We start from the raw sequence: 27,247 nt of genomic DNA, 5'->3' as shown, positions 1-27,247 counted from the left end.
TGCACAAAGATTTCAGCCTGATTTCTGGTTTCTACCTGTAACAACTGAAGCTGCGTGCTGACTCTTGATCATTTCTCTTCACTCCCAAAGATTATGACTTCATTTTTGCTGAAAGTTACGACGAACTATCTAAGCACAACAACATATGGATCCACATCGTCCTGATCTGGTGTGTGATCAGCTGTAGCAAGTCTAGCTGGGGTTCAGTGACCGTTGCTGTTTTTTTTTTTTTTTTCCCACACAGCGTCTGCCTCTTGATAGACATGATTTAACCCACATTAGCATCATTTGGGTGATGCTAATGTTTTCTGAATAAACCTCAGCAAACATGAAGCGGTTTTCACAGCGTGGCGACTGGAACTCGTGTTTCCTCTAATCGCTTCCACCGTTCTGTTAATATTCCTCCATAAAGTAAACCAAAAAAAAGGAAAATGTGGTTATATAATAAATCCATTATACTATAGCTGACCTTGCAGATTTTAAGTCTTGTGTTACCCACAGTGTTGCACAAAAGAACCTCCCCTGATAAAAATCAGACTGAGTGGAATAATTGAACCTGTTCAGTCAGTATCTGTACAGTTTGTGGCTAATAGTTGTTGAGGAAAGTTATTTATTTCTTTAAACTTTTTTCCCCTCTGTGGTTCTTGGATTTTAATGCTTTGACATTCTTTTGCCAGCGTTCAGCATGTTTCTCTAACACTGACGGCAGGAGGACTATGGTAAGACGACCCATTATTTTCTGCCCCAGGCGACGTTTCAGTTCTTTTATGGAAAAGCTTTTCTTCACTCTGTCTGACCTATATATATATTTTTTTGTGTGTGCTTCTCAGAGGTGAATCTTTATCTCTTCTCTATCACTTGTTTGTCATGTTGCCAGGTGTATTCTGTGAACTTTTCTCAGATCGTAAGTGCACAGATGGTTTTGAAATCAGATTCATTTACCTCCAGCTGTAACGCTCCTGCAAACCGAGCCGATCTATGCAGCAAGATGGGGATGACTTGGGAATTTCAACTGTTTTAAGATTCAAAAGTGTAAAGATATGACATTGATGTCTTCACTGACGATGTGCGAAAGTTTGGGTGGCATGAGCAAATAAAGCTTGTTGTTGAGCCTGTTAAAAATAAAACGGTAAACTAGGATGAGATCTCATGAAGTGAAAATAAATATTGTTAGGAAATGGCTCGTGGTAGATACGCGTCGTCTCAGTTGACCTCATTTTAAGGAGCAGTGTGTGTTCTGTGGCGCTCGGATCATCTTTGGGGTTTATTTTTTGTTGCTGCACATTTAAGAAAATTTGACTTGGAAACATGAAAAAAAAAGTCATAACTATGAATCTGATTCAATAAAAAAAAAAAAAGAAAATATTGGGATTACCACTCCCCAGAGTCCTGACTTTGGACAACATGTTTCTGGCATGGATGATATAAACACGCATTTTTGTGTGCCTGTTTAAAATTTGAATTATGGAAGGAATAAACAGGAAACTGATGAAAACCTTTTTTCATGGGACTTGTTTCTGTATTAATATGGCTTTTGGTAGGAAGCCAGAAAAAACGTTTAGATCTTCTTTTTGTCAAGGTATTCTTAACCTAAATGGACTTTTCTAGAAAACTGGATGGAAACCCATTGACTTAAACCATTCTCATTCCCACACGATGATGAAACTAAACAGGTTTAGTTGCGTTAATTTAGAAACTCAGTACTGGTTCTTCTTTTCTTGGAGCTTTTTAAGTTGTTCAGAAATGATTTGATGTTCGCATTTCGTCAAACATCAAGTCCCGTCACTTACATAAAAATCTTATGTGTGGATTTTCTGATGACACAAGCCAGTTGACCTCAATAAATGCCCAGAATCCATCCGCTCACATTGATGAAATGAAGAACTTTGTCCAGGTGTTTGTTAATAACTTGATTTTAAACGTCTGTCCTCAACCCTGCAACAGATATTTTACAGTCTAAGCAGATTTACAGTCTTGGGTGTGGATCAGAGGATAATATTTTAATTCTGCCAGGCTGTACAGACAGTTAGGCCTGTTCTTGCAACAGCAGCTTCACAATTACAGAGAGATTTAAAGTGGCTCTGCACCAGACAGACTGTCAGGGCAGCTTAAAGGCAGACAGAAAGCGCAACACTTCCAGAGCTTTTCAGTGTTGTGTTTGTGCAGTGAATGTCAGAGAGGAACTCCTAAACCTAACCCTTAATTCACATGCTAAATACGTTTATTTTGTAGCACCCAAAATAAACATTTTGCTAGCTAAATATTTATTTAATAGTAAATATTTACTTAAGACTTTATTTAGCTTACTAAATAAATACTTAGTTGGAAGGATTCCATTCTAACTAAATATTTAGGCCCAATATTAACATCACCACTAATTTGCAAATGAGCTCTTATGTAAAACTCTGAAAATCTATCAATGTGTGAATAACATGGTGAAAATATGACTTAAAAATGACCACATATAATTTTTTGATAAATAGACTAAAATATACTAAAACATTGCTGTTAACTGTTTACTGTGTAACTTTACAAATGGAACCATACAACTTAAAGAGCGTTTCTCCCAAATGCTAAAGAAAACAAACAGTAGGGGACTTTTGATATGCACCGTCATTTTTTATTTTTTTCCCCGTTCTTCTTATTCCTATTCTTAGCCAAACACAATAATTCCGGTTCATCCAAATGACATAAAACAAGAAATGTTTGACATATTTTAAGGTCAGTCAGTGAATCTTTTTTCCCCCCCTCTTTACTCCATGTGATGCAATGAGGAGCAGATAGAATAAAAATCAGCTGTTGTGTCAGAGCACACGTAAGTTGGAATGTGGCACACATGCGATAAACTCAATCAGCAATCTGTTTCCTCCTGAAACCTGCTTATATGTCCAGCTACAGAGATCAGAAAGATAAAATGAAATGCTTCTTTTCTCATGAGCATTCTTAGGTTTTGCTTTCATTTGCTTTTCATTTTTCTGTTCGTAATCTGTAAACTCTTTTTTTTTTTTTTACATAAATTGTTCTGAGTTGTATATCTCTTTGCCCAGCGTCATAAATGCATAAAAAAATGTATGAGTAAAAAAAAAGATTAGATTCGTTTTGTTTTTCTGATCTTTCATCCTACTTTGAGGCCACTTTGACGCCCCCTGGTGGCCACACAAGGGAAAACACGGGCTTTGTTAAATATATTTTGGAAGGTTTCTTTATCAGGTGCCTGGAAGGAAGCACGTTTGAGATATTTCTGTTTATGTAACCATCTCAAACTGCCAAACCCTCTAAGTGTGACATAAAACCAATATTTCTCCTATTTGCCAAGCAGAGGGAACGGAACAGACGTGCTGCAGACAGGTGAAAAGGCAGAATAAAAAAAGAGACACTTACATGCACTTGTCTACCTGAACCTTGTCAGATGTTGTCTGAGTCACAGAAGGCATAGGAAAAAATAAACAAGCTTGCTTAGAATAGTGGGTCAGTCAATTTATGTTACATTTTTAACTAGAGTCAACTAGTTAAAAATGTAACTAGTTTCTTTTCGTGAGTTTGTTCAGTCCACTCATGAACACATTTTCACAAACAAATTGAAATATTTGGATTGTACAAAAAAAGCTGAAGAAGTTACATGTCTGGTAGTTAAAATGTTCCTACTTACTAATAGAAGTCCTAATTAATCTGATCACCTTTACTACATACTTTTTCTTTTATTATTTATTGATGTATTATCTCATGACACGTGACATTACATCTAAAGAAAAAATGTCAGCGTATCATAAGACTGGAAATGTATCTGTCTGATTAATAACCCAAATGACTTTCTGAAGTCGTATTTGTTTGTTTGTTTTTTTAATTGTGTGTCGTCCTGTAATTTCCTCAGAAGGAATGGCAATAACCAAGAGAACCTTGGCTGTCTTTGTGCTTCTGGCAACATTGCTGGCTTTGGAAAAAAGAAACTTCAACTTCCAGTTTCACTTTATGGTTCTGGATTTTCTAGTAAGGCAACTTCATGTATTTATAACTCCAAACATGGGACATGTTGATGACTACAGAGCTTCTATGTTTTATATAAACACCATTTGTGCTTATCTTCTTTTTCCTTAGGAGCCACATGGTGAACACTTTCTTTCTCACACACGGGAGAAAAGAGATGGTTAGTTTGATCCATTGAATTGCAGAATTCTGGTTCTGAAGACACAAATAAATAAACCTCTATTTCTGGCATTTATCAAATATAAATAATTCTTATCTTTACAAAATGAGAGAAAAAAACAAGTATCTTTTTAAACAGTGCATGTAAACGTTTGATTTCAACTGTAAATGTTAGATATAGTAACAAAAACACCCCCCTGCAAAAGTATGTTGTCATTGCCGAACTATCAGATCAGTTTGTTAATAAGGGAAAATTGACGACTATCCCCTTTCAAATGTTAATTTCTGCAGTGCTTTCAGACCCCAAGATTTACTCAGCAAACATTTTACTAAATGCATCAAATGTGGAAACCTTTGAGCAGCTGCTGTCAACCCTGAACGTCACCAGTTATCCTCTCCAGCTGGATAACACCACAGAGATCCAAAATATCACTGTTACCACAGGTGAGTGATGGTGTGACACAAACAGCAGCAGTATGGACATTACGCAGTGATCTTCTTTTCATCTGTCCTCATACAGTGTGTGTCTCCACTGAAACTGGTTTCCGGTGTGAGTGTGAAGAGCAGTTTGCCTGGCCGTACAGAACCTGCATCACATATGGAGCTTGTGATTCCGTATCCAGCGGCGTCTGTAAATGCATCTCAGCGATCCCAGCTGACGGCTCTTCCTGTCAGCTGATCTCAGGTAATCGCAGCTCAGTTATGGACCAAAATCACAGTGGCACACAGAGATGTGGCTGGTGTTGTAGCAACACTGGTGGTTGGATAAAAAAAGGCCCCTTCTGAATTTTTTTTTTTTTGTTATTCTAATGTAATGTGTGTGGCCCAAAGTTGCACTTATGGATTTAATGCCTATATTACCAAAGCCCAGTGATTTTTGTGATTTTGATGTGCATTTAGTGAGCCAATAATACTCACCTGCACGTCAGAATAAAATACTGATACTGATGTATCTCGTTTAAGATCTTGGTCATTAAAAGTAAGTTTATCTAGACAAATGCCACAGAGGTGTGGAACAGGAATTTTTTTTGTGATGGAAAGACAGTAAGCTGAATCAAACATGACGTGTTGCATATGCGGTGGGACCCCATCCTTGATTTCCTATTTTTATTGCGTGTTTGTCACACTTCTGTGTTTTCACTTGATCACATCACGGTGTGTCCATTTGATTGACCAGCTCCCTAATCTCCCTTATCCTTCAAAGTTACAAAATCGAGAACTGGTTGTCAAACATTACTTGATGTAATGACTGCTGTTACTTTGATGGCCGATTAAGACTAAAAGGCATATAAATTTTTAATAATAACAATTTTGCACGGACAATTTCTGTGTGATATTTATGATTTCAAATTTTGTGTGTGTATCTGGAACTCACGCACCCAGAAAACAGAAACATGTTTTATTTTTTCATTATCTTGCAGAGCTGCTTGTTCAGTCTCAGTATGAGGTTGAAGTGGAGCTAAATCTAACAGATGTTGAAACAGTGGAATTTCTCAGGAGCCTTCTGAACAATGGCAGCTTCTTTACCTTGAACCCCACAGTGAATGTCACACAAATGAACCTCACCACAGGTAGGAATTCACTGCTTGAAGTCCAGATAAACCAAATACTGGAGAGAATTCATTAAAGAATTTATGAAAGGACATCCTTAGGAGTTATTGGTAATGGACTGTTTTGTCTGCAGCCTGCTCTCCAGTCAGTGGTGATTACCAGTGCAGGTGTGAGGATCAGTATCGTTGGCCATGTGACCAATGTGTAACATATGGATCATGTGACAACATCACTGGTGACACATGTGGATGCATCAGTGGCATTCCTGCTGATGGACAGTACTGCCAGGCTGAGGATCAATACAGTGAGTAGCCGATGGATTCATGTGAATCTGAAATGTAACTGCCAACATCACTCACATATTGTCCCTGGTTTTATAAAAGCTCAGTTAACAAACTCTGATATTTCATTTGCTAAAAGACTTTCTTGATTGTTACAGACTTTACAGCCTGTCCTCCAACAACAGCAATTACTCTAACACATACAAGTAAGACTCAAAAGATGGTTAATGCAATGAAAATAAAGTATTTAATGGTATTCTGGTAATAAGCATTGCTTCGTGTTTTCCTTTCTTCTTTAGTTGCAGCCTCCACGGCACCAGCAGTCATCCGTCAATTCATTGTTTCTGTTGAGCTGACAACCACAGATGTTGGAGTTGTAGAGCAGCTGAGAAACATCAGTTTCCCCCTCAGCCTCAGTGAAGGCATCCAGCTCTCCACCATGAACATTTCTACAGGTAAAACTGTTTGCCCCATTACTGTATTGGAAGCAATGTTGTCAACGTGAACAGCCTGTCTTGTTTTCAGTGTGTTCCCCGTATAATACCAGCTACCAGTGCAGATGTGAGGATCAGTATGGCTGGCCTTGTGACATGTGCTCCACTTATGGCCAATGCAACAAAGTTCTGGACAGTACCTGTGGATGCATCAATGCGCTTCTTCCAAATGATACTTACTGCCAGCCACTGTCAGGTAGGTGGAGCACATCTCTCAGAATCTAAAATAATTTTTTCAACATATTTACCTGATGTTTTTGGGTGTTTTTCTCAAAAATTCCCTGCACCTCATTCAAACAGATCTCGATGTTTGTCCAACACCAACTCCTAGCGGTATGAAAAACTACAACACTTCTACAATTACTATGTTTGGTGGCTGCGCTGGTTTAGTATGTGAGAGCAGCTCGCTGTGTTTTGATATGACTGAGGCAAGAAAGTAGAGCTTTAATATCAAAGTGAACGAAAATGATAATGTTAATTCATGATGTTACACGAGACATACTATTCTCTATTGAATTTTTAAGTCATATTCAATATTTCAAATGATTTTGATACTAGATCATATAAAGTTTTCTTCAGTAGCTTTCTAGTCATGTGCCTCATTGACTAAGTCAGTGTGAAACTGTTCCAGTAGACTGGATAGATGAGGCATTGTCATTTTTATGCCTTTTAATATTTTTTTTTGTTTGTTTTTTAGCATTTTTATTTTTCAGAATTTTGTATTTTCCTTCAATAGCTTCTAGATCATGTGGCCCATCAACTCAAAATCAGTGTGAAATAGTCATTGGACCAACGACATTGAGCAATCACAGAAGTTAAAGACATTCAGGCAATTACATGAACCAACAGAAGGGGGCAGTAGCATCAAAAAAGAACTGCAATGGTTCACTGCTTCACTGCAGATGAATTGACAAGGCGACAGTGAATAATAACCACAACACAGCTGAAGACATAACATCTACATATGCAGCAAACGCATAATGCAACATAGACATATCACCAATGTATGCTAAATCTATTTACAACATAGATATATATCCATAAAGCATGAAGACCATAGAAATCAACCAAAGACACACAGCAACAACTTGGACCAACTACATCTACACATGACTTGTACTTAATTTTGACACAAATAGTCTCTGTAATATGGTTGATTGTGGGCAGCAACTTAAAAATGGGTTTGGTTTCCAAGCTTGGTTTAATGATAAACATGTTTCGCCAAAACTCAACTACTCTTAGAATTGCTTTATATAAACATTTGGCATCAGTTTTGCTTGTTGTTAATATGTGATGCATGTAAAACTGATTTCATTCAAACTCAATATACAATACTACTAAATAGCTCTTTCTATTGTACAATTGTAACAGTGATTAGATTTGATTTTCAGAGTTCTGCACATCAAATTCCACACTTCTAATGTCAGTGCTTTAATGCTCATGTTACAGACAGTTCTAATATTTTTTCTAATACAGATTCAACAACCCCTCTTACTAATGCAAAAACTACACCACCTGCTACAAGTAAGAGTCTCTATTTTAAAGTGGCTCTTTGTTATTTGGTTCATAGTAAGCGGCAAATTAAATACGTTTTTCTAATACAGATTCAACAACCTCTGTTACTAATGCAACAACTACAACACCTGCTACACCACCTGCTACAATACCTGCTACAAGTAAGAAACTCTATTTTAATGTGGCTCTTTGGTTCATAGAGGGAGACAACTTCAATACTATTTTCTATTACAGATTCAACAACCCCTGTTACTAATGCAACAACTACACCACATGCTACACCACCTGCTACATCACCTGCTACAAGTAAGAGACTCTATTTTAAAGTGGCTCTTTGTTATTTGGTTCATAGTAGGCAATAACTTAAATACTTTTTTCTAATACAGATTCAACAAACCCTGTTACTAATTCAACAACAACAACCGCTACACTACCTACTACAAGTAAGGTTGCTCTTTGTTCTTTGGGTGGGCTGCAACTTAAAAATGGGTTTTATTAAGGTGGGGGAGCAGTACTTGCTGAATAGTCCTTTGCATTTTTCTTCAAACAATGTCAGTTTGCAGTATTAACTCTTTCTTTGCAGTTTTAACAACTGAGCCCACAACAACGCCTTATACAACAACCCACTCAACAACTACAGAGATGGGTAAGGCTTCCAAGTAAATGCTATTCTGCTTTTCAGTGGAAATGCACTCCAAACTTGTTGCTGGAACTTAATTAGAAATGTGAACTTGGAGGCTGACATTAGGGTTGGGGATGTCTGTGCTGCTGCTACCTGTTTAGCATTGAGATGCTATTTTAGGCTTGAATGATAAATGATGCTTGATGATAGGCTACCTGATGGGATGTTTTCCAGCATCCCATCACATTGTTTTTTCAAAGCAAAAGTTGACCATCATTGGGAAAAGAGAAGCGGTTTTCAGATGTATAAAATTATACATGTTAACAGTGATGTTTATTTGATCATTGTCACTTATTATTCTGAGTTCAATTTTATTTTTTTCCGCTGAGGAATTTTGAGTGATACATTTTTACAAATATTCAACTTGTTACTGTGTAGCTTTTTACTGTGACTTCTGTTACCCTGAATAAATTTTATTTTATTCAGGGTAAATTAGGGGAGAGTGATAGTAATGAAGTCTTTTTAGATTTGTATTCTTAAAATGATTCAAACTTGTAAATTGGCCTTCCCCTTGCATTAAAATCCTATATACCATCGTAAAGTTTACTTCATTTGATGATGCCATAAGTAACGTTCTATGCAAATAAATTTGAGTGTAAACAGAAAAAAAATCTCACTCGAACTTTGAAAAGCTATAATTTCTTCCCTGTGTATCTTCCTAGGTGTTGCATATTTTAATTTATTGGTATACTTTAATTATCCTTTCGCCCAAATAAATTTACATTTTTACATAAATTTACATGATACATTAAAAACAATTCGGAAAACTTTGGTCTACACTTTGGTCTACATTATGCAAACAGCATATTTTTCATGTATTTATCTCTGATCTCTACAAACTCGTCTGAACACCAGAAGCAGACGACCAAACTAATTTAAAAGCGATTCTCTGGAATACTACACATTGTCTGATTTCTCTCTGTCCAGCTTCACGAGTTGTTTATCAATTCCTGATTTCCCTTGAGTTGAAAACCACATATGTTAGAGCTGCAGAAGAGCTGAGAAACATCAACTACACCATCGGCTCCATCAATTTAGTGCAGATCACTGACGTTTACATCTCTACAGGTAATAACTTCAACATGTCTGATGCTACTGATGGAATTAATTGAAATGTATTGAATTGGATTGTATTAATAAAGCCTGTCTCATTTTCAGTGTGCTCCCCTCACAATACCAGCTACCAGTGCAGATGTGAGGATCAGTATCGTTGGCCATGTGACCAATGTGTAACATATGGATCATGTGACAACATCACTGGTGACACATGTGGATGCATCAGTGGCATTCCTGCTGATGGACAGTACTGCCAGGCTGAGGATCAATACAGTGAGTAGCCAATGGATTCATGTGAATCTGAAATGTAACTGCCAACATCACTCACATATTGTCCCTGGTTTTATAAAAGCTCAGTTAACAAACTCTGATATTTCATTTGCTAAAAGACTTTCTTGATTGTTACAGACTTTACAGCCTGTCCTCCAACAACAGCAATTACTCTAACACATACAAGTAAGACTCAAAAAATGCTTAATGCAATGAAAATAAAGTATTTAATGGTATTCTGGTAATAAGCATTGCTTCGTGTTTTCCTTTCTTCTTTAGTTGCAGCCTCCACGGCACCAGCAGTCATCCGTCAATTCATTGTTTCTGTTGAGCTGACAACCACAGATGTTGGAGTTGTAGAGCAGCTGAGAAACATCAGTTTCCCCTCAGCCTCAGTGAAGGCATCCAGCTCTCCACCATGAACATTTCTACAGGTAAAACTGTTTGCCCCATTACTGTATTGGAAGCAATGTTGTCAACGTGAACAGCCTGTCTTGTTTTCAGTGTGTTCCCCCTATAATACCAGCTACCAGTGCAGATGTGAGGATCAGTATGGCTGGCCTTGTGACATGTGCTCCACTTATGGCCAATGCAACAAAGTTCTGGACAGTACCTGTGGATGCATCAATGCGCTTCTTCCAAATAATACTTATTGCCAGCCACTGTCAGGTGGGAGTAGCAAGTTTCTGTTTTTTACCATTTCTTACTCATTATAGAGATTTTTTTAATTTAATTTATTCTGTCTTTTGCAATTCCCAATATTTTCTTTCAACAGATATTGACTCCTGCCTGATACCCACCTCTCCATCCCTTGGTAGGAAGTAATTCATTTTTTTCGTTCTTGGTCTCTTCCCTTTTTAATGATAGTGCTACCTGTTCACAATCACAAAAACTACTGAGAGTTTTTAAAAGCAACATACTAAGGAAGGTTAAGTGTCAATCTACTCAGTTTAGCTAAAGTACACTGTGTTAGTCTGACTAGCTTGTTAGCTTTCTCTGCTCTGTAGACTTTCCAACAAGCTTAACATGATACAACATATTTCCAATATAAGTAAGGACACTATTACTGATTATTATTTTTTAAGAGTCTCTACTGAAAATTAATTAACCCTTGAATGATAAACAGAGAAATTTACCATACATATGTCATTGACAAAAGCAAGGAAAGTAGAAACAATAGCAACTATCAAAGTTTCAGTCAGAGGACACAAAAAAGAAATCAGCTTCTTTTCTTTTACCCAACACTGCTGACACTGCATAACAAAGCAGTTGTCTCAAGGGGCTTCTCCAGTTTTTGTGATTGCATGGATTATCTGTAACCTTTTGGTATGAATGCCTTTTTTTATTCAGGAATGGAGCTTGCATTAAAAAAAACTTCTCAGATTGACCATTTAAACTCCAACATTGATCAAAAACAGAAAGAAAATTAAGTGTTGTTCATATTAACTAATATTTTGTCAAGATTTTTTCCATCTACAGTTTTGACAATTCAGAGATAAATGGTCACAAGAACAACCCAACAAGCCTTTTCTGATATAAATGTAGTCATTAAACAAAGATCATGGCAACAGTTGTGAACTCTAAGAAAATACACCAGAGAATTTAAGAGAAGAAAATATCAATGGAATTCAGAATTTGTTTTCAATGTAACATAAAGGTATTGGTGAATCACTCCTCCTCATCTGCATTTAGCATTTCCTTATTTGTCTTATGTAATCACTGGACTTAAGTTCAACAAATGATGCTTCAAACTTGTCTAAGTTGTTACTTTATCAGGTGCAACGGTGAACATCCAGACCACCAACCCTGCCACAACGATTACTACCATGAATGATCTCCCACCTACCTTTACTACCCTCACAACTAGTACCACTGCTCCCACAACTAATACCACTGCCCCCACAACTAATACCACTTCCTCCACAACTACCACTGCCCCCCCAAATAATACCACTTCCCCCACAACTACTACCACTTCCCCCACAACTCCTACCACTTACCCCACAACTACTACCACTTCCCCCACAACTCCTACCACTTCCCCCACAACTCCTACCACTGCCCCCACAAGTAATATCACTTTCCCCACCACTTTCCCCACAACTAATACCACTTTCCCCACAACTAATACCACTTCCCCCACAACTCCTACCACTTCCCCCATAACTACTACCACTTCCCCCACAACTACTACCACTTCCCCCATAACTACTACCACTTCCTCCACAAATAATACCACTTCCTCCACAACTCATACCACTTCCTCCACAACTAATACCACTGCCCCCACGACTAATACCACTTCCTCCACAACTCCTACCACTTCCCCCACAACTAATACCACTTCCCCCACAACTAATACCACTTCCTCCACAACTAATACCACTTCCCCCACAACTACCACTGCCCCCCCAAATAATACCACTTCCCCCACAACTACTACCACTTCCTCCACAACTAATACCACTGCCCCCACGACTAATACCACTTCCTCCACAACTCCTACCACTTCCCCCACAACTAATACCACTTCCCCCACAACTAATACCACTTCCTTCACAACTCCTACCACTTCCCCCACAACTACCACTGCCCCCCAAATAATACCACTTCCCCCACAACTACTACCACTTCCCCCACAACTCCTACCACTTCCCCCACAACTACTACCACTTCCACCACAACTCCTACCACTTCCCCCACAACTCCTACCACTTCCCCCACAGCTACCACTGCCCCCACAAGTAATACCACTTTCCCCACCACTTTCCCCACAACTAATACCACTTCCCCCACAACTCCTACCACTTCCCCCATAACTACTACCACTTCCCCCACAACTACTACCACTTCCCCCATAACTACTACCACTTCCTCCACAAATAATACCACTTCCTCCACAACTCATACCACTTCCTCCACAACTAATACCACTGCCCCCACAACTAATACCACTTCCTCCACAACTCATACCACTTCCCCCACAACTAATACCACTTCCTCCACAACTAATACCACTTCCTTCACAACTAATACCACTTACCCCGCAACTACTACCACTTCCCCCACAACTAATACCACTTCCTCCACAACTAATACCACTTTCCCCACAACTAATACCACTTCCCACCACAACTAATACCACTTCCTCCACAAGTAATACCACTTTCCCCACAACTATTGCCACTTTCTCCACAACTAATACCACTTTCTCCACAACTGATACCCTCCCCCAACTCCTACCACTTCCCCCACAACTACCACTGCCCCCACAACTAATACCACTTCCCCCACAACTACTACCACTTCCCCCACAAATAATACCACTTTCCCCACAACTAATACCACTTTCCCCACAACTAATACCACTTTCCCCACAACTAATACCACTTCCCCCACAACTAATACCACTTCCTTCACAACTAATACCACTTCCCCCACAACTACTACCACTTCCACCACAACTAATACCACTTCCTCCACAAGTAATACCACTTTCCCTACAACTATTGCCACTTTCTCCACAACTAATACCACTTTCTCCACAACTAATACCACCTCCCCCACAACTCCTACCACTTCCCCCACAACTACCACTGCCCCCACAACTAATACCACTTCCCCCACAACTACTACCACGTCCCCCACAACTCCTACCACTTCCCCCACAACTATCACTGCCCCCACAACTAATACCACTTCCCCCACAACTAATACCACTTCCCCCACAACTCCTACCACTTCCCCCACAACTAATACCACTTTCCCCACAGCTAATACCACTTTCCCCACAACTAATACCACTTTCCCCACAACTAATACCACTTCCCCCATAACTACTACCACTTCCCCCACAACTAATACCACTTTCCCCACAACTAATACCACTTACCCCACAACTCCTTCCACTTCCCCCACAACTACCACTGCCCCCACAACTAATACCACTTCCCCCACAACTACCACTGCCCCCACAACTAATACCACTTCCCCCACAAGTAATACCACTGCCCCCACAACTAATACCACTTCCCCCACAACTACCACTTCCCCCACAACTATCACTTCCCCCACAACTAATACCACTTCCCCCACAACTACTACCACTTCCCCCACAACTCCTACCACTGCCCCCACAACTAATACTTCCCCCAACTACCTGCCCCCACAACTAATACCACTTCCCCCACAAGTAATACCACTGCCCCCACAACTAATACCACTTCCCCCACAACTACCACTGCCCCCACAACTATCACTTCCTCCACAACTAATACCACTTCCCCCACAACTACCACTGCCCCCACAACTAATACCACTTCCCCCACAACTACCACTGCCCCCACAATTATCACTTCCCCCACAACTCCTACCACTTCCCCCACAACTCCTACCACTGCCCACACAACTACTACCTCTTCCCCCACAACTACTACCACTTCCCCCACAACTACTACCACTTCCCCCACAACTACCACTGCCCCCACAACTATCACTTCCTCCACAACTAATACCACTTCCCCCACAACTACCACTGCCCCCACAACTAATACCACTTCCCCCACAACTACTACCACTTCCCCCACAACTCCTACCACTGCCCCCACAACTAATACCACTTCCCCCACAACTACCACTGCCCCCACAATTATCACTTCCCCCACAACTCCTACCACTGCCCACACAACTACTACCTCTTCCTCCACAACTACTACCACTGCCTCTACAACTACTGCCACTGCTGCAGGTAATGATACATTGAAAATATACTTTTAAACACACCATGAAAGCTATCCTTTTAGATTATGTATGTTGTTCCATGAGTGTGAATAGAGATTTTTACAATTAAAATTTACCACTGTATGTTGTTTGTGAATATATTTTGTACCACAGGAGTATCGGAATTTCAGTCTGGAGGCCATTTGAAGCTCTTGGAATGATTGTGATGCTGTAATTTTAAAAATGTGTTCAAACATGCAGATAGTTGTGTCCAGGTGGAGACTTTTTTTTTTCCCAATTATGACCCACAAGTTAAAATCTTCTCACAAAAATGTTAGGAATAACATAAAGTTTCTATATTTTAATAACCAAGTTTTATGCTTTTCCTTTCATTTCGAGGTTGATTAGACCACAACTCTCCACTGAGTTAAGCAGACTTTGATGCACCCAAATCTGCTTTCAATTGCATTCTTAAAAACTTTCAAATAAAGAGTGACATATACAATATTTTTTCTGCTAAGGGTAGATCATGTCTTTTTCCGTAATAATAAATTTGTCAAGGGATTGCTATTCTTTCAATATCGAAAACATTTGGAACCCTTTTGAAGCTTTTGTTCAACAATAATTTACACTGTCCTTTTCTACAAAAATCAGACCATTTTCATTATTTAAAAAAAATAAATTCTTACTTGGTTTAAGTAGAAAATAAATTCTCAAAACTTATTGTGATTTTTTTGTTTGTAAAAAAAGTTAAATATTTGTAACTTTTGAGCTGATTTTGGCCCATTTTACTAAACGTTCGGACTCTTGTGGTGTAGAAGCAGGAATGATTTGCTTGTTTAAAGCTTGACACACACATTATTTTTTTAATTAAACCATACTTATTTTGTCACACAATGCAATGTCAAAATGTGAAAATCATGAAATCTTTATGCATACGCTGCAAGAACAGAACGTCATCATTGGTTTTGAGGAAACTGAACTTTTCATTTTGCATGCCCACAGACCAGCTATTACGGCTTACAGTCTGATCATTTTTAGTGAGTTTTTCATAATAAAAGATTTTGATGATGATTGCCAACAGACTATTTGGCTTTGTAAGAAGCTCAGTAAGCAAGATGCTGTCTCAACTTGTTTTGCAGACTGTCAAATCTGTGAACTTGTATATGTATATTTTTTCACCTAATGAGGGTGTTTGATGCTTGTGGAGAATGAATACTGTCTATTTATAAAATCTGTGTTTCATGTGTAATATTTGTTTTGGAAAATTCTGAAAGTAAAATTATCCATCTTATTTCAACCAATCAGCAATAGACATGTCAGTTGAGTTGAACATGGATTTTAAAGAGGAGTATGACAAGCCAGAAAGTCCTGAGTACAAAACCCTTTCAAGAAATATCACTGTATTAGTGAGTATTTTACATTTCAGTAACAGGTTTTAGACTTCCTTTAATGTTGATATAATTAATCAGATTTTTTCTTGTGCAGCTTGAGAAGCAGTATCGCAATCTGGACGGCTTCCTTGGTGTTTCTGTGACAAAATTCAGGTATATATGTTTCTTCATGAAAGTAAATGTTACATTAGTAGTCTTAATGTATGTTTCAATACAATGTTTTTGGTTTCCTTTTCCCTGAAGAAAAGGAAGTGTTATTACAGATTTTACTGTTAAGATCAAATCTGGATCAGTTGATGAGACTAAAGTGAATGCAGTTAATTCGAAACTCAATGAAGCATTGGGATCAATTGCTCCTGTTATTGGCTCAGTGACTGCAAAGTACTACAGTAAGTCTAAAATATTTGTTTTTTTATTTTTTTACCTCTTTGTGAATATATCTCTAACTAACCTTATTCTCTCTTAAAGGTTCAACTCAACTTCAGTCAAGTGTAAATAAGTTCATTTATACTGGTAAAACCATGACACTGACATGTGACCCTACTGAGGCCAGTCTGGGAAAAATTAACAGTGTTATATGGAGACATAACCAGGTTGCACTCGAGTCAGATCGGCACAAAAAGTATATTTCTGGAAGTCAGTACAAGCTGGCAGTGGAAAAAGTTATTCTTGGCGATGCTGGTAAGTTAAAAACAAATTTACCAAGTTAAAAAAATTACTAAAATGTGAAATTTAAATATTACAGTATATCCTTTATTCAAGTATGCGTTTTGATAGCTCAATTCTTTACATCACTTTTCATCGCAATGCCAGAAAACCAACTCATGAACAGATGTTCCAGTTTAGTCAGTAGAATATTTAGAGCAGTTGTCCATTTAAAGCTATCTTTATTTGTCATACAGAATCTAAATGGAGCACTATTTTCCACTCAATTCACAAAGGTCAAAATGCAACCAAAGGTCATGTTTTAATGCCCAATGCAGCGGTGCCAGTTGTTTTTCCCATCCAGAAAATTAAAAAAAAATGACTTGATCCAAATATCACACAGAACAAGAAAGGTTTCCAGCTATTTTGTAACAGATGAAAGCGAATAATTTCAAAACATGAGAAGATTACCTGTGCTTGTCTTGTGTTGTAAAACTCCTTAATTAAGCTGTGTAGAGGAGAGAGACTCATTTCTGAGTCAGTCAGTACAGAAGGTTGTTGAGAGTTAGGGAGGCAAGCACCAAATCCTACTCTTGACATCCAAGTAAAATAGTAGCATGAACAGAATCTAAACCAGATACTGGGTCAGGTAGCAATAATCAGCATATTGTCCAATAAAGAATTGAACAACATCCCAAAAGCAGGAGAAACTAGAGTAAGACAACTTGGTTAGAAGTCCAGCACAAGCACTAAAAACCCTTTGCAAACGATCTATCAGTTTTGTAAGACGAATTAAAAGTGAATTAAAGGTGACCAGATGTTAAGAAATGATTGCATGGATAACAGTTTGGTGCTCCAAGAAATTACCAGCTGAAAAACTAACAATATTTATACAAACAACAGAAAACAAATGGCAGGTCAGAACTCTGCTCATCTTGATTAGATTTTAAGGAAAGAGGACCCTCGTCTAAATACTACAATATGCACATTTTAGTAAGAAAATTGTACTTTTACAGTCAAGCAACATTCACCCAGCCTCTTACTAATGTGTTCAACCAACACAAATATGCCCAAAAGCACATTGCGTGGCCGGTAATTGGACCCACAAACTTCCAGTTACAAGCAAACCACTCTCCTTTGAGTTATAGTTACATCGTGTCATCAAAAAGAGTTAGCTATTTGGATCAACATGATCAAGGATTCATGCAATTCTTCTGCTTGGACTTTATTAAATCAATAAACACTCTGATAAATTCCTAACCACAGGAAATTATGAATGCTCACTGCAAGGAGACTCTATGACTTTCATCCAAGAAAGAAATGTGGGAACAAATGAGATCAAATCAGCTCCTAACGTGCGAGTCCAGCAAACCATGTTGGCGAAATGCAAGGAGGGACAAAATCAACCAGTAGACTGCTGTGTGCAGTCTCCTTATACTATCAAGTGGTATGATGGTTCAAAGCTTTTAACTTCTGGTAAGTATGAAACAAATATGTTGTATATTACTCAGCTGAGTTCTCTATAAACATTTTAAATGTCCACTGTTGCTGGTGCAGGGTCAGACTGCATCAAGTATGAATATCCAATGAAAAGCTGCAGCGTACAACAAACAAAAACATTCACATGTAAAGTTACTGAAGACGAGACGTATAGCGCAACAACAACCCTGACCATTTTTACAGATCGTAAGTGTAGCATTTGAAATATAAAATATTTTGCTCTGTTTTAGTTTTCTGTTTATTGATTGTAAATATTTTTGCACCTTTAAGCTATTGTGTGTGACAATGAGGAGTATGGGTCTGGACGAACCGGTGACAAAGCAAACGCAATGTGCCCTGTTGGCTTGGAGGGGTACAAGACTGCCGAGTGTCAGAAATCAGGAGAATGGAAACTTGTGGAGGACACCTGCATTGTAACCAAGATCAATGAATTACTTATTGAGTCAGTGGTAGGTAGCTTTGTGCCATAGTATTTTTTTTTTAAATAAGTTACAGTACGGTTGATGTTATGATGCAGACCTGAAATAATTTCTAGGTTTTCCTACAATTTGTTTCTGTTGCTTCCTATTGAAATCAGCACCATATATGATTAACATCTTAGTAACTCTTGTTTGAAGTGTTGAAAAGAACCAATATCTTCATCTCAGTGTCTTCTGAACATCTTAATTGTGTGCCATTCGTTCCACCTTAGCAACTCTAGTTGTCACATTCCATCACAGGGTTTTAAGAGAATTGTTGAAGGTGCAGTTAAAAACAAAAACCAAAGAGATCAGGGACAACAAAGTGGAGACCCTGCATATTTGCAGATTTTTTATGCAGCAAATCTAAAATATTTAAAAGGTATGGCAGCTAGGAAAGCTGGACTACCTCGACACTTGCTACTTGAGATGCTGTTGTTTCAAAGCAGCCAATCCAGTGGCACCCTTCATTTTCCTCGGCATTGATTGGTTGTACAACCAATAGCAAAAATAATTAAAAACTTTGGATTTTTGCCTCTAAGGTTGTGCCAAGCGGGCTTCTACTCTACATATTGGTATATGAACTATTAAAATCACATTCATAAAATTCTTTTGAGGTTTCGACCCATATCCCACACAAATACCTGGGATCCTATGTACCAGAAAAATTAGGATGTTAACTAACTTAATTCAAATCATTTGTGTCAAGATTTTCCACTAACAATTTTTTTCTCAATTCCAATCAAAGTAATCTTGAATCTAAGAACCATTATTCCAATCCAATAACAATTCTAGAAGGTTTGTATCATGGAAGATTAATGAAATAAAAACATATTAGACAATGAAAACAGTTTGTGAAGTTATTCTAATACAGCGGGTAGGAAGGAGAAACCATTTATAACTGACTGAAAAATATGACAGACTACTGCACAACCTAGATCCTTTTGGACTTGCACCATACCCAAAAAAACAGCACATCCGTCTTTCTAGTCACGGTTTCTCAATGCCTGAAATTAAAAAGAAATCACTCTATCGACAGTTAGCTGTGTAAGTAAAAGTTACAACAACCTCGAATGGATCTTGATAAAAAATTACAATAAAGAACTTTGTTCTCATTCAGTTTCTCTTGTGGTCACCAAGAGACCACCAGAGAATAAAGTAAGGGTATAAACTTGAAATCAAATTGTTTGTCCAATTTTTATATCTTCCTTTTGCCCATTTTCATTGTCTTAGGATCTGAAGGAAGAAGAGATTCAGGTATTTTCAACAAATCTAAGTAAGGTTGTCAAAGAAGAGGAGGAGAAAATCTCAAAATCTTCAGCAACAATATCAGCTGTGGTTAACCTATTAAAGACAATTGCAGATGTTTCAAAAGAGGTTACTAAAGATGTTATGAAGGTCAGTGGAGTGATCTATATTTTTAACCTCTTAATAAATAGGTACAAATAAATTTGCTAACATTTTACTCTCCCAATATTTTATTTCTCATCCACAGAATGTGCTAGATACTGTCGATGTCCTTGTTAGTGACGGAGCAAAAGACTCCTGGAACTTTCTGAACTCAAACGAAACCCAAAATTCAAGCTCAGCACTTCTTGGTTCAATGGAGACAATCTCTAACAAACTGAATGGAAATTTTACTTTAAGTACTCAACGGATCCAGATGGGCAGGTCCAAGTTCAGTAACTCTTTCAGTGAAGAATTGACCTCCAATGTGTCCATAACTCTTCCAAATACAGGCCTCAGTGACGTCTTTATAACCACTATTGTATTCTCCACCCTCCACAACGTTATGCCGTCTCGGAATTCTTCGTTTAACCTTACTGTGTCCAACACCACCAGCAATGAAACTATACCTGACAATGTCATCAATGGTGCTGTTCTGCTTGTCAAAGTAAATGAAGTGATTAACAATGTCACTCTGAGCTATCAAAAGCTCAATACCACTCTGGAACTGAACCCTCAGTGCGTTTTCTGGAATTTTACTCTCTTTGATAATCTTGGCGCATGGGATGACCAGGGCTGTGAGTTTGTTTCTGATATAAACGACACTGTAACCTGCACCTGCAACCATCTCACATCGTTCTCAATTCTTATGTCAACTGACATCCCTGAAGAACTAAGACTATTACTGGACATAATGACATATATCGGTGTTGGAATATCAATGATCAGCTTAATTATTTGTCTCATCATTGAAGGAATCGTATGGCGACCCCTTACTAAAAAGCACTGCCTTTATGCGCCATGTTGCCATTGTTAACACAGCCCTGTCCTTGCTGATTGCTGACATCTGTTTCATCATTGGGGCCGCCATTGCAAAGAACCCCAAAGAAAACCCAGGCGAGGACTACAAAGTTCCAGTTGGACCATGCAGTGCAGCAACCTTCATGCACTTTTTCTATCTCGCCATGTTCTTTTGGATGTTTGTTTCAAGCCTGCTGCTCTTGTACCGGTCAGTCATGGTCTTCTCCCAAATGTCCAAATGGACGATGTTCGCCATTGGCTTGACTGTTGGATACGTTTGCCCTCTGATAATAGCTGTTACTACAGTTGCTGCCACTGCACCTGGGGGTGGATATGTAAGGGAAGATCAAGCTTGTTGGCTAAACTGGACAAAGACCAAGGCTCTCCTGGCCTTAGTGATCCCTGCCTTGGCAATAGTTGTGTTCAATATTTTGGTCATTCTGGTGGTTTTGTACAAGATGCTCAGAAGACGAAGCACTGGAAACCAAGCCCAGGCAGATGAGAAAAATGCCCTGCTTGTCATTCTAAGATGTGTGGCTATATTGACTCCATTATTCGGACTGACCTGGTGTTTGGGAATTGGAACCATGGTGGACCCAACAAATGGAGGGATCCATGTTGCCTTTGCTTTCTTCAACTCCTTACAGGTATTTGCATTTGATCACAAAAACAATTGAAATTTATTGCTGGCATTTCAGTATCCATTTTTTTTCTTGCACTCTGTTAATGAAATGAAATAATTTTTGATCTTCCTCAGGGCTTCTTCATTTTAGTGTTTGGGACGTTATTCGATGCCAAGGTAGGTTGACTTCTTAACATTTTGTAGTAATTTTTTCTTTGTTTCTTTTGAACTGTGGATCTACATGTGCTAGTACTTTCTCGAAACGAAGGGGCAGACAGGTTTTCACACTAATAGCTGTGACAAAGACTATGTGATAAAGAACAATCTAAATTAGCCATATCTGAATTTAAATGGAATATTAAATCTAAGGGTAAACAATCTGGATCTGTAGGTGCTGGTTTAAAACATTCATTTGTTTTCAGTAGTAGAGCTTATAAAGAATCTTGCCTGCAACACAACTTACATTACTCAGTACGCAATGGAAGTTTCTAGTGGCAGTTTTTGGTAAAATGAAGTAGTCCTTCAAATGGTCCTTCTCCTCAAACTACCACAAATATTTGTGTTTAACTTCCAAGTTTTTTAAACTGCCCACGTTCTATATTATCATATTTTCCGGACTATAAGCCGCTCCAGCCATAAAATGCATAATGAAGAAAAATTTATATATAAGTTGTTTTCATATATAAGGAAATGTATTTGATAAAAATCCTACACCAAGAAGAGACATGCCGTCTTGAAAGGCAATAAAATTAGAATAGAGGCAACAAGAGGCTGAATAATTGCATGGTATGCTAACGTTACATGACACAGGAACAATGAACTGGTGTGTTAACATAACATATTAAGAGTTATTCAGAAAACTATAGCATAAATAACATGCTAACAAGTTTATCAAACCATCTGTGTCACTCCAAATCAATAAACTAAATGAAATCTTCATCCTCAATGTTGTTTTTAAACTAGAATAACAGGCCTAGAATGCCCTCTTGCAGTTTAGTGTGAAAATAACATGTGATATGATATCATGATGTGATCATTTCCACACATAAGTCGCTCCGGAGTATAAGTCACACCCCCGACCAAACTATGAAAAAAAACTGTGACTTATAGTCCAGAAAATACGGTAGTCTTTCTATTTCTAGTGTATACTGATGTTTCAAAGTCTTTTTTTTCTTCCTTTTCCACACAATTTCTATGAATTTTAAAAGCAAGAATCTGATGTTCAATACTAAAATATTAATTTCTCTCTGTCATCCACATTCAAAGACAAACACATCTCATCTAATTTCCACACAGTTCTTTTTTTGGATGTTTCATCACTCACATAAGTGCTGATAAAATTAAATTGTTCCTCTTGTGCAGCTCAATGCATAAAACACATTTATTTCTATTACCAAGGAGATCAGAAACATTCTTATAGCAAATTTTTACTTTACTTTCTTGGCCCAACGACAGTTCTGTGAAATAAAGTCTTTTGTCAGTAAAAAGAAACTTCCAACTGCAGTCAGTGATGTTGCTTTTGATCCTCAGAAAACTTTTCTCACTCCAAAATTCAAATGAATGTATTTGAAGATTCACAAAATCCACATTACCTGTAAACTTGAAAAAAATAAATAAATAAAATGATAACATTTTCACCCAGAAACAAATAACTAAAGAAATAATAAAAGAATAAAATCCCCACATGGAAATCCTCCCACGTCCTTGTTGCGGGTATAAAAGGTTTCTGACAGACTGCATTCAACCTGTGAATAAGGCTGATGTTTGGTTTGGTCTCACATCCAAACCATGGGACTAGGAAATAAATGTTGCCTAAATTTCTAGAAAATCTCACTGCAGAAAAGGAAATTGTCTTAGCTGAACAAAAATATCAAAATGAGTTTTGTAGTATTTTGGACAGTTCACACACCCCTCCCCACAAACTTATTAGTTTTTTCTTTAACAAATATATATATATATATTTTCAGATCCGCTCTCTTGTTTTGCGACAAGTACCTGCATTAAGCACTACTTCTAATCGCACAAAGGTAAGTTCAAATTTGAAAACTAAAAATCACCAAATGTCAAAAAAAAAAACTATTATTTTGATCAATTTTATGTTTTGGATTCCTGATATGTCAGTCTACAATAAACCTTTGATGTCATGAAATATACACAAAGCAAACTTTTAATGTCACCTGTTTCCGACTGTAGAGCACTACTAGTGCAGGAAGTTCTTCCAGTCGTGCAGAAAATGTCATGAACCGAATTTTTCGGAGAAGGGGTAAGTTGTTTTCATCTTCATTACGATCACTGTTGAACTTGAGTTTCCTATCATGATTGACATGTTGCTGTTTGTCTTCCAGGAGTGTACCATGTTTCACAAGTTCCAAACACAAGCAGCAACACTGACTCGTCACAGTCGTACAGCAGCATCTAAATCAGTTCAAGACATGTCTGCAGATTTATGCACAAAATTCCTCATTTTTTTGTTGTCAATTTATTTATAAATGTTGCCTTTTTAAAGATAGGAAATGGTGGTGATGCATAAATAGTCCAGCATCACCACCATTCCACAAACTTATGAAGGAAGCTGAAATAGTATTTTAACACAGTGGCACATCTCTTGTTTGTACTACTTGACACTTTACTGCTGATTCTGTCTTGATATTGTGAAGACAGTCAGAATGTATAGGACTTTTTACAACGCAATGCAAAGAGCTAAAGAAGAAAATAATTTCCTCCCCCCTGAACTCTTCTGCTAATGTTACGCAAGATTATTTCAATCAGGAGAGACTCAGATGAGAATGAAAGCGATTAGAAAAGTTAAGTAAGTCTTTGGCGCTCGGGCCCCGGCTAAGGACATCGAGCTGACGCGATAAGCTCGGATGAGCATTCCGGATGCTGATAGGAATGACATCCCCCCGGGACCCGGCCTGGTGGTGGAGGTCAGTGAATGAGTATGCCTGGGAGCCTGGACGGTGGAGGTGGGTTGAGCGCAGACTCGGGAGCGTCTGATGGGGAAGGAAGGGCCGAGGACGCGGCTAAGCAGCTGTACGCAAGGAATCACGAAGAAAGGGATCCGCTGGGATGGCTTGCTGGGAAGCTGGGGCGTGCGAATGAACGTGTTGAGCGCAGCAGCGAAACGGGAGGCACTTTGGATGGACGTCCTTATGAACTGGGGCGTGGTCGGTGATTGGCTGCGACATGGCTAGGTCTAGAGATGATAGGTCGTCAGTGATTAGCGGGACGCACCTACTGAAACCTGCGGGTGGAGCTAAAGAGTCTTCCAGATTGAATTTACGCCTAGGCTCCATTTCATAGATGGTTGAAATATGCTGACATAAAAACAGTCATATTAGGAAATGCACTTAAAATTAAAGCAAAGATACAATGGTGCCGCTTTGGAAAATGGAGTGAAAGTATTTTTTAAAAATATTGAAGGCGAATTCAAAAATGTCAATCTCTACAGAAATTCACGTAAAATATGGATATTCAAAGATGTGGACATGAGATGAGTTGAAGATGATTTACTATAATTTACAATTGTTTGACTTGGGTGATAATTAATAACATTTGATCAGAAAAGCTGCAGATTCGAGAAGATTGAAAATAAAGCAATGAGAGTTATTGAACCAAGAAAACTTGTTTCCTTTTTTCTCCCACTGAATACACGCAGTATGACCTGCTGGGCAGTTGTATCAAATGGTTGGGGTAAATAAAGTTACTGTTCTTGTTTTCAGTTGGATCAGGGTATTTACCGCAACCTCTTTTTAAAAAAATGAAAACTATATATCACCTTTTCCTGTAATGTTTAAAGGTATAATTAACTTGCAGAGGAACTTTTCTCATAATATGTAAACATGTACTAATGAAAATTTGTTATAGTTGCATTTGCTTAATATTGTATATTTTTCGTGGAATCATAAATTACACACTTTGATACAACACAAAGGGCAAAATGAACCGTTTATATTTAAGTGTTGTCTGTCATGTCACACAGAAATGCTTCTTTAAAGCTGATATTTCTGTTAGAACTAAATAAATGTAGGTGCTTTGATTGCATCAACACAAAGTTATTCACTTATTTTAAGCTTTTGAATGAAAGTGACCAAGTTTTACAGACATTCATCCTCAGGTTGTTTCCACTGAGGATGAATATTTTCTATGATTATTTCTTTCCAGTTTTGGAAAAAGTTGTTTTCATTTTCAAAACAATAAAGCTGCTAAGTGACTCAATCTTTGCCCTGTGCTTATTGTTCATTCATTTTCTGCTGCAAACCTTTCAGCAATCAACAGAAATTTATCTACCAGCAATATATAAATGTCTTGGAGGACTGCTTTTGGATGCATTTATTTGACTAGAGAACTTGCTTTTCAGATGTAACAGTGGAGATTTTTTAAGACACTAAGACTTTTTACCCCGTCAAGTTGGATGGAGTGTTTTGATGCAGCACCGCAGACTTTAAAATATATATTTTTTCTTTTTGCAACTAAGGCAAACATCAGCGGTTAGAACGGTTTAATTGCTTTAATGCTGTTAATTTTGTTTTTATTGATTATTAGGAAGAGTATTTCACCATCCTAAATAAAAAAGCTAATATTTTACAAACTAATACTACATAGTTTCAGAGCCTTTTCTTTGTCAAATAAAAATAATTTTTAAGAATTATTAAATAATTATAATCCAAAAGAGCTTATGCATAAATTTGGTCAGAACTTAATAAATTTGGTCCAAAGTTAAGCATTGTCCTACTCGGCATGCAGAGAATCAAGTCGTCACCATCAAGACCTCAACTTGTTGTGCCCGTCAAATTTGCTGAGTCATCATCATGGCTTGTAAACCCAAACCATTCGCAATGTGTTTTGGTCAAACAGCCGTTCCTCTGAAATGTTTTTTTGATGCTCGTGTTCAAAGGTGAAGTGAAAGGGGTCGGGCTTAGGAAGGCACGCAACTTTAAAAGGTAGGTCAAAAAGAAAAAATACTGTGACCTTTGAACCAAAGCATACCTATTTTCACTTGCACATTGAATAACACTTAAAGCTGCATTTTCTAACTTTTTGTAAAAGAAAAACCAAATGTACTGTTTTATTTTTTAAACATTAAAACTGTTGTAACAGTATCATATGAGACGGTATGAGCAGCATGTTCTGACTCTGATTGGTTGTCTCCAGGTGTCACTGGGAGAAGACAGAGGAGCTCTTTTTTCCCACCGATCCCCAAGTGAGGCCAATTGCAAACTAAAAATCTCAAATTAAAATCGTGTTCATTTTGTTCCAGTCTGTTAATGAGATCTCTCTTCTTTTTCGTTTTAGGGGGCATGTCAGATGAACCACCCAGAGCAGGTTGAAAGACAGCGATTGGAGACAGAATAATTCTGTAAATTCTACGAGTTCAATTCCAGTTTGACATTCTCGTCCTATACGAGTTGAAAATACTGTGATAGGGATGCTGTGGTAGATAAGGACTCCCCACATTTGATTAAATGTCACAAATATAAGAAGCTAATTCGAGAAACTTCCTGTCAGGCCACAACGAACCTTCCAGTAAGTCAGAGGCAGGGCTTGCACGTGTCAACTGGAATTACTGGAATACTGCAAAGAAGCATGCAGGGAGGAAAATAATTCTTTGGCATCTTTCAAAAGAAGTGTAAAGAAAAAAAAACTTGGCAGATCTCAAAGCAGATCTCA

The 27,247-nt window shown here is 38.0% G+C and overlaps 1 protein-coding gene across 1 annotated transcript; it reads left to right on the top strand.

Moving 5' to 3' along the window:
- Positions 1 to 3,939: 3,939 nt before the first annotated feature.
- Positions 3,940 to 25,747, top strand: LOC129369294 (adhesion G protein-coupled receptor F5-like). The gene is given in 22 exon segments (XM_055044709.1): positions 3,940 to 3,987; positions 4,096 to 4,144; positions 4,435 to 4,587; positions 4,664 to 4,828; positions 5,565 to 5,714; positions 5,828 to 5,998; positions 6,134 to 6,181; positions 6,275 to 6,430; positions 6,501 to 6,665; positions 6,770 to 6,802; positions 9,594 to 9,734; positions 9,825 to 9,995; positions 18,017 to 18,226; positions 18,308 to 18,436; positions 18,521 to 18,699; positions 19,942 to 20,106; positions 20,204 to 20,934; positions 20,936 to 21,602; positions 21,713 to 21,754; positions 23,545 to 23,604; positions 23,771 to 23,840; positions 23,923 to 25,747. Coding segments are annotated over 22 exon segments (3,747 nt in total). The 5' UTR covers positions 3,940 to 3,969; the 3' UTR covers positions 23,997 to 25,747.
- The last annotated feature ends 1,500 nt before the right edge of the window (positions 25,748 to 27,247 follow it).

The sequence above is a fragment of the Poeciliopsis prolifica genome, unplaced genomic scaffold (assembly GCF_027474105.1).
Source record: "Poeciliopsis prolifica strain line A6 unplaced genomic scaffold, Auburn_PproV2 SCAFFOLD020, whole genome shotgun sequence".
NCBI lineage: Eukaryota > Metazoa > Chordata > Actinopteri > Cyprinodontiformes > Poeciliidae > Poeciliopsis > Poeciliopsis prolifica.
This window is presented reverse-complemented; position numbering and strand designations above follow the sequence as displayed.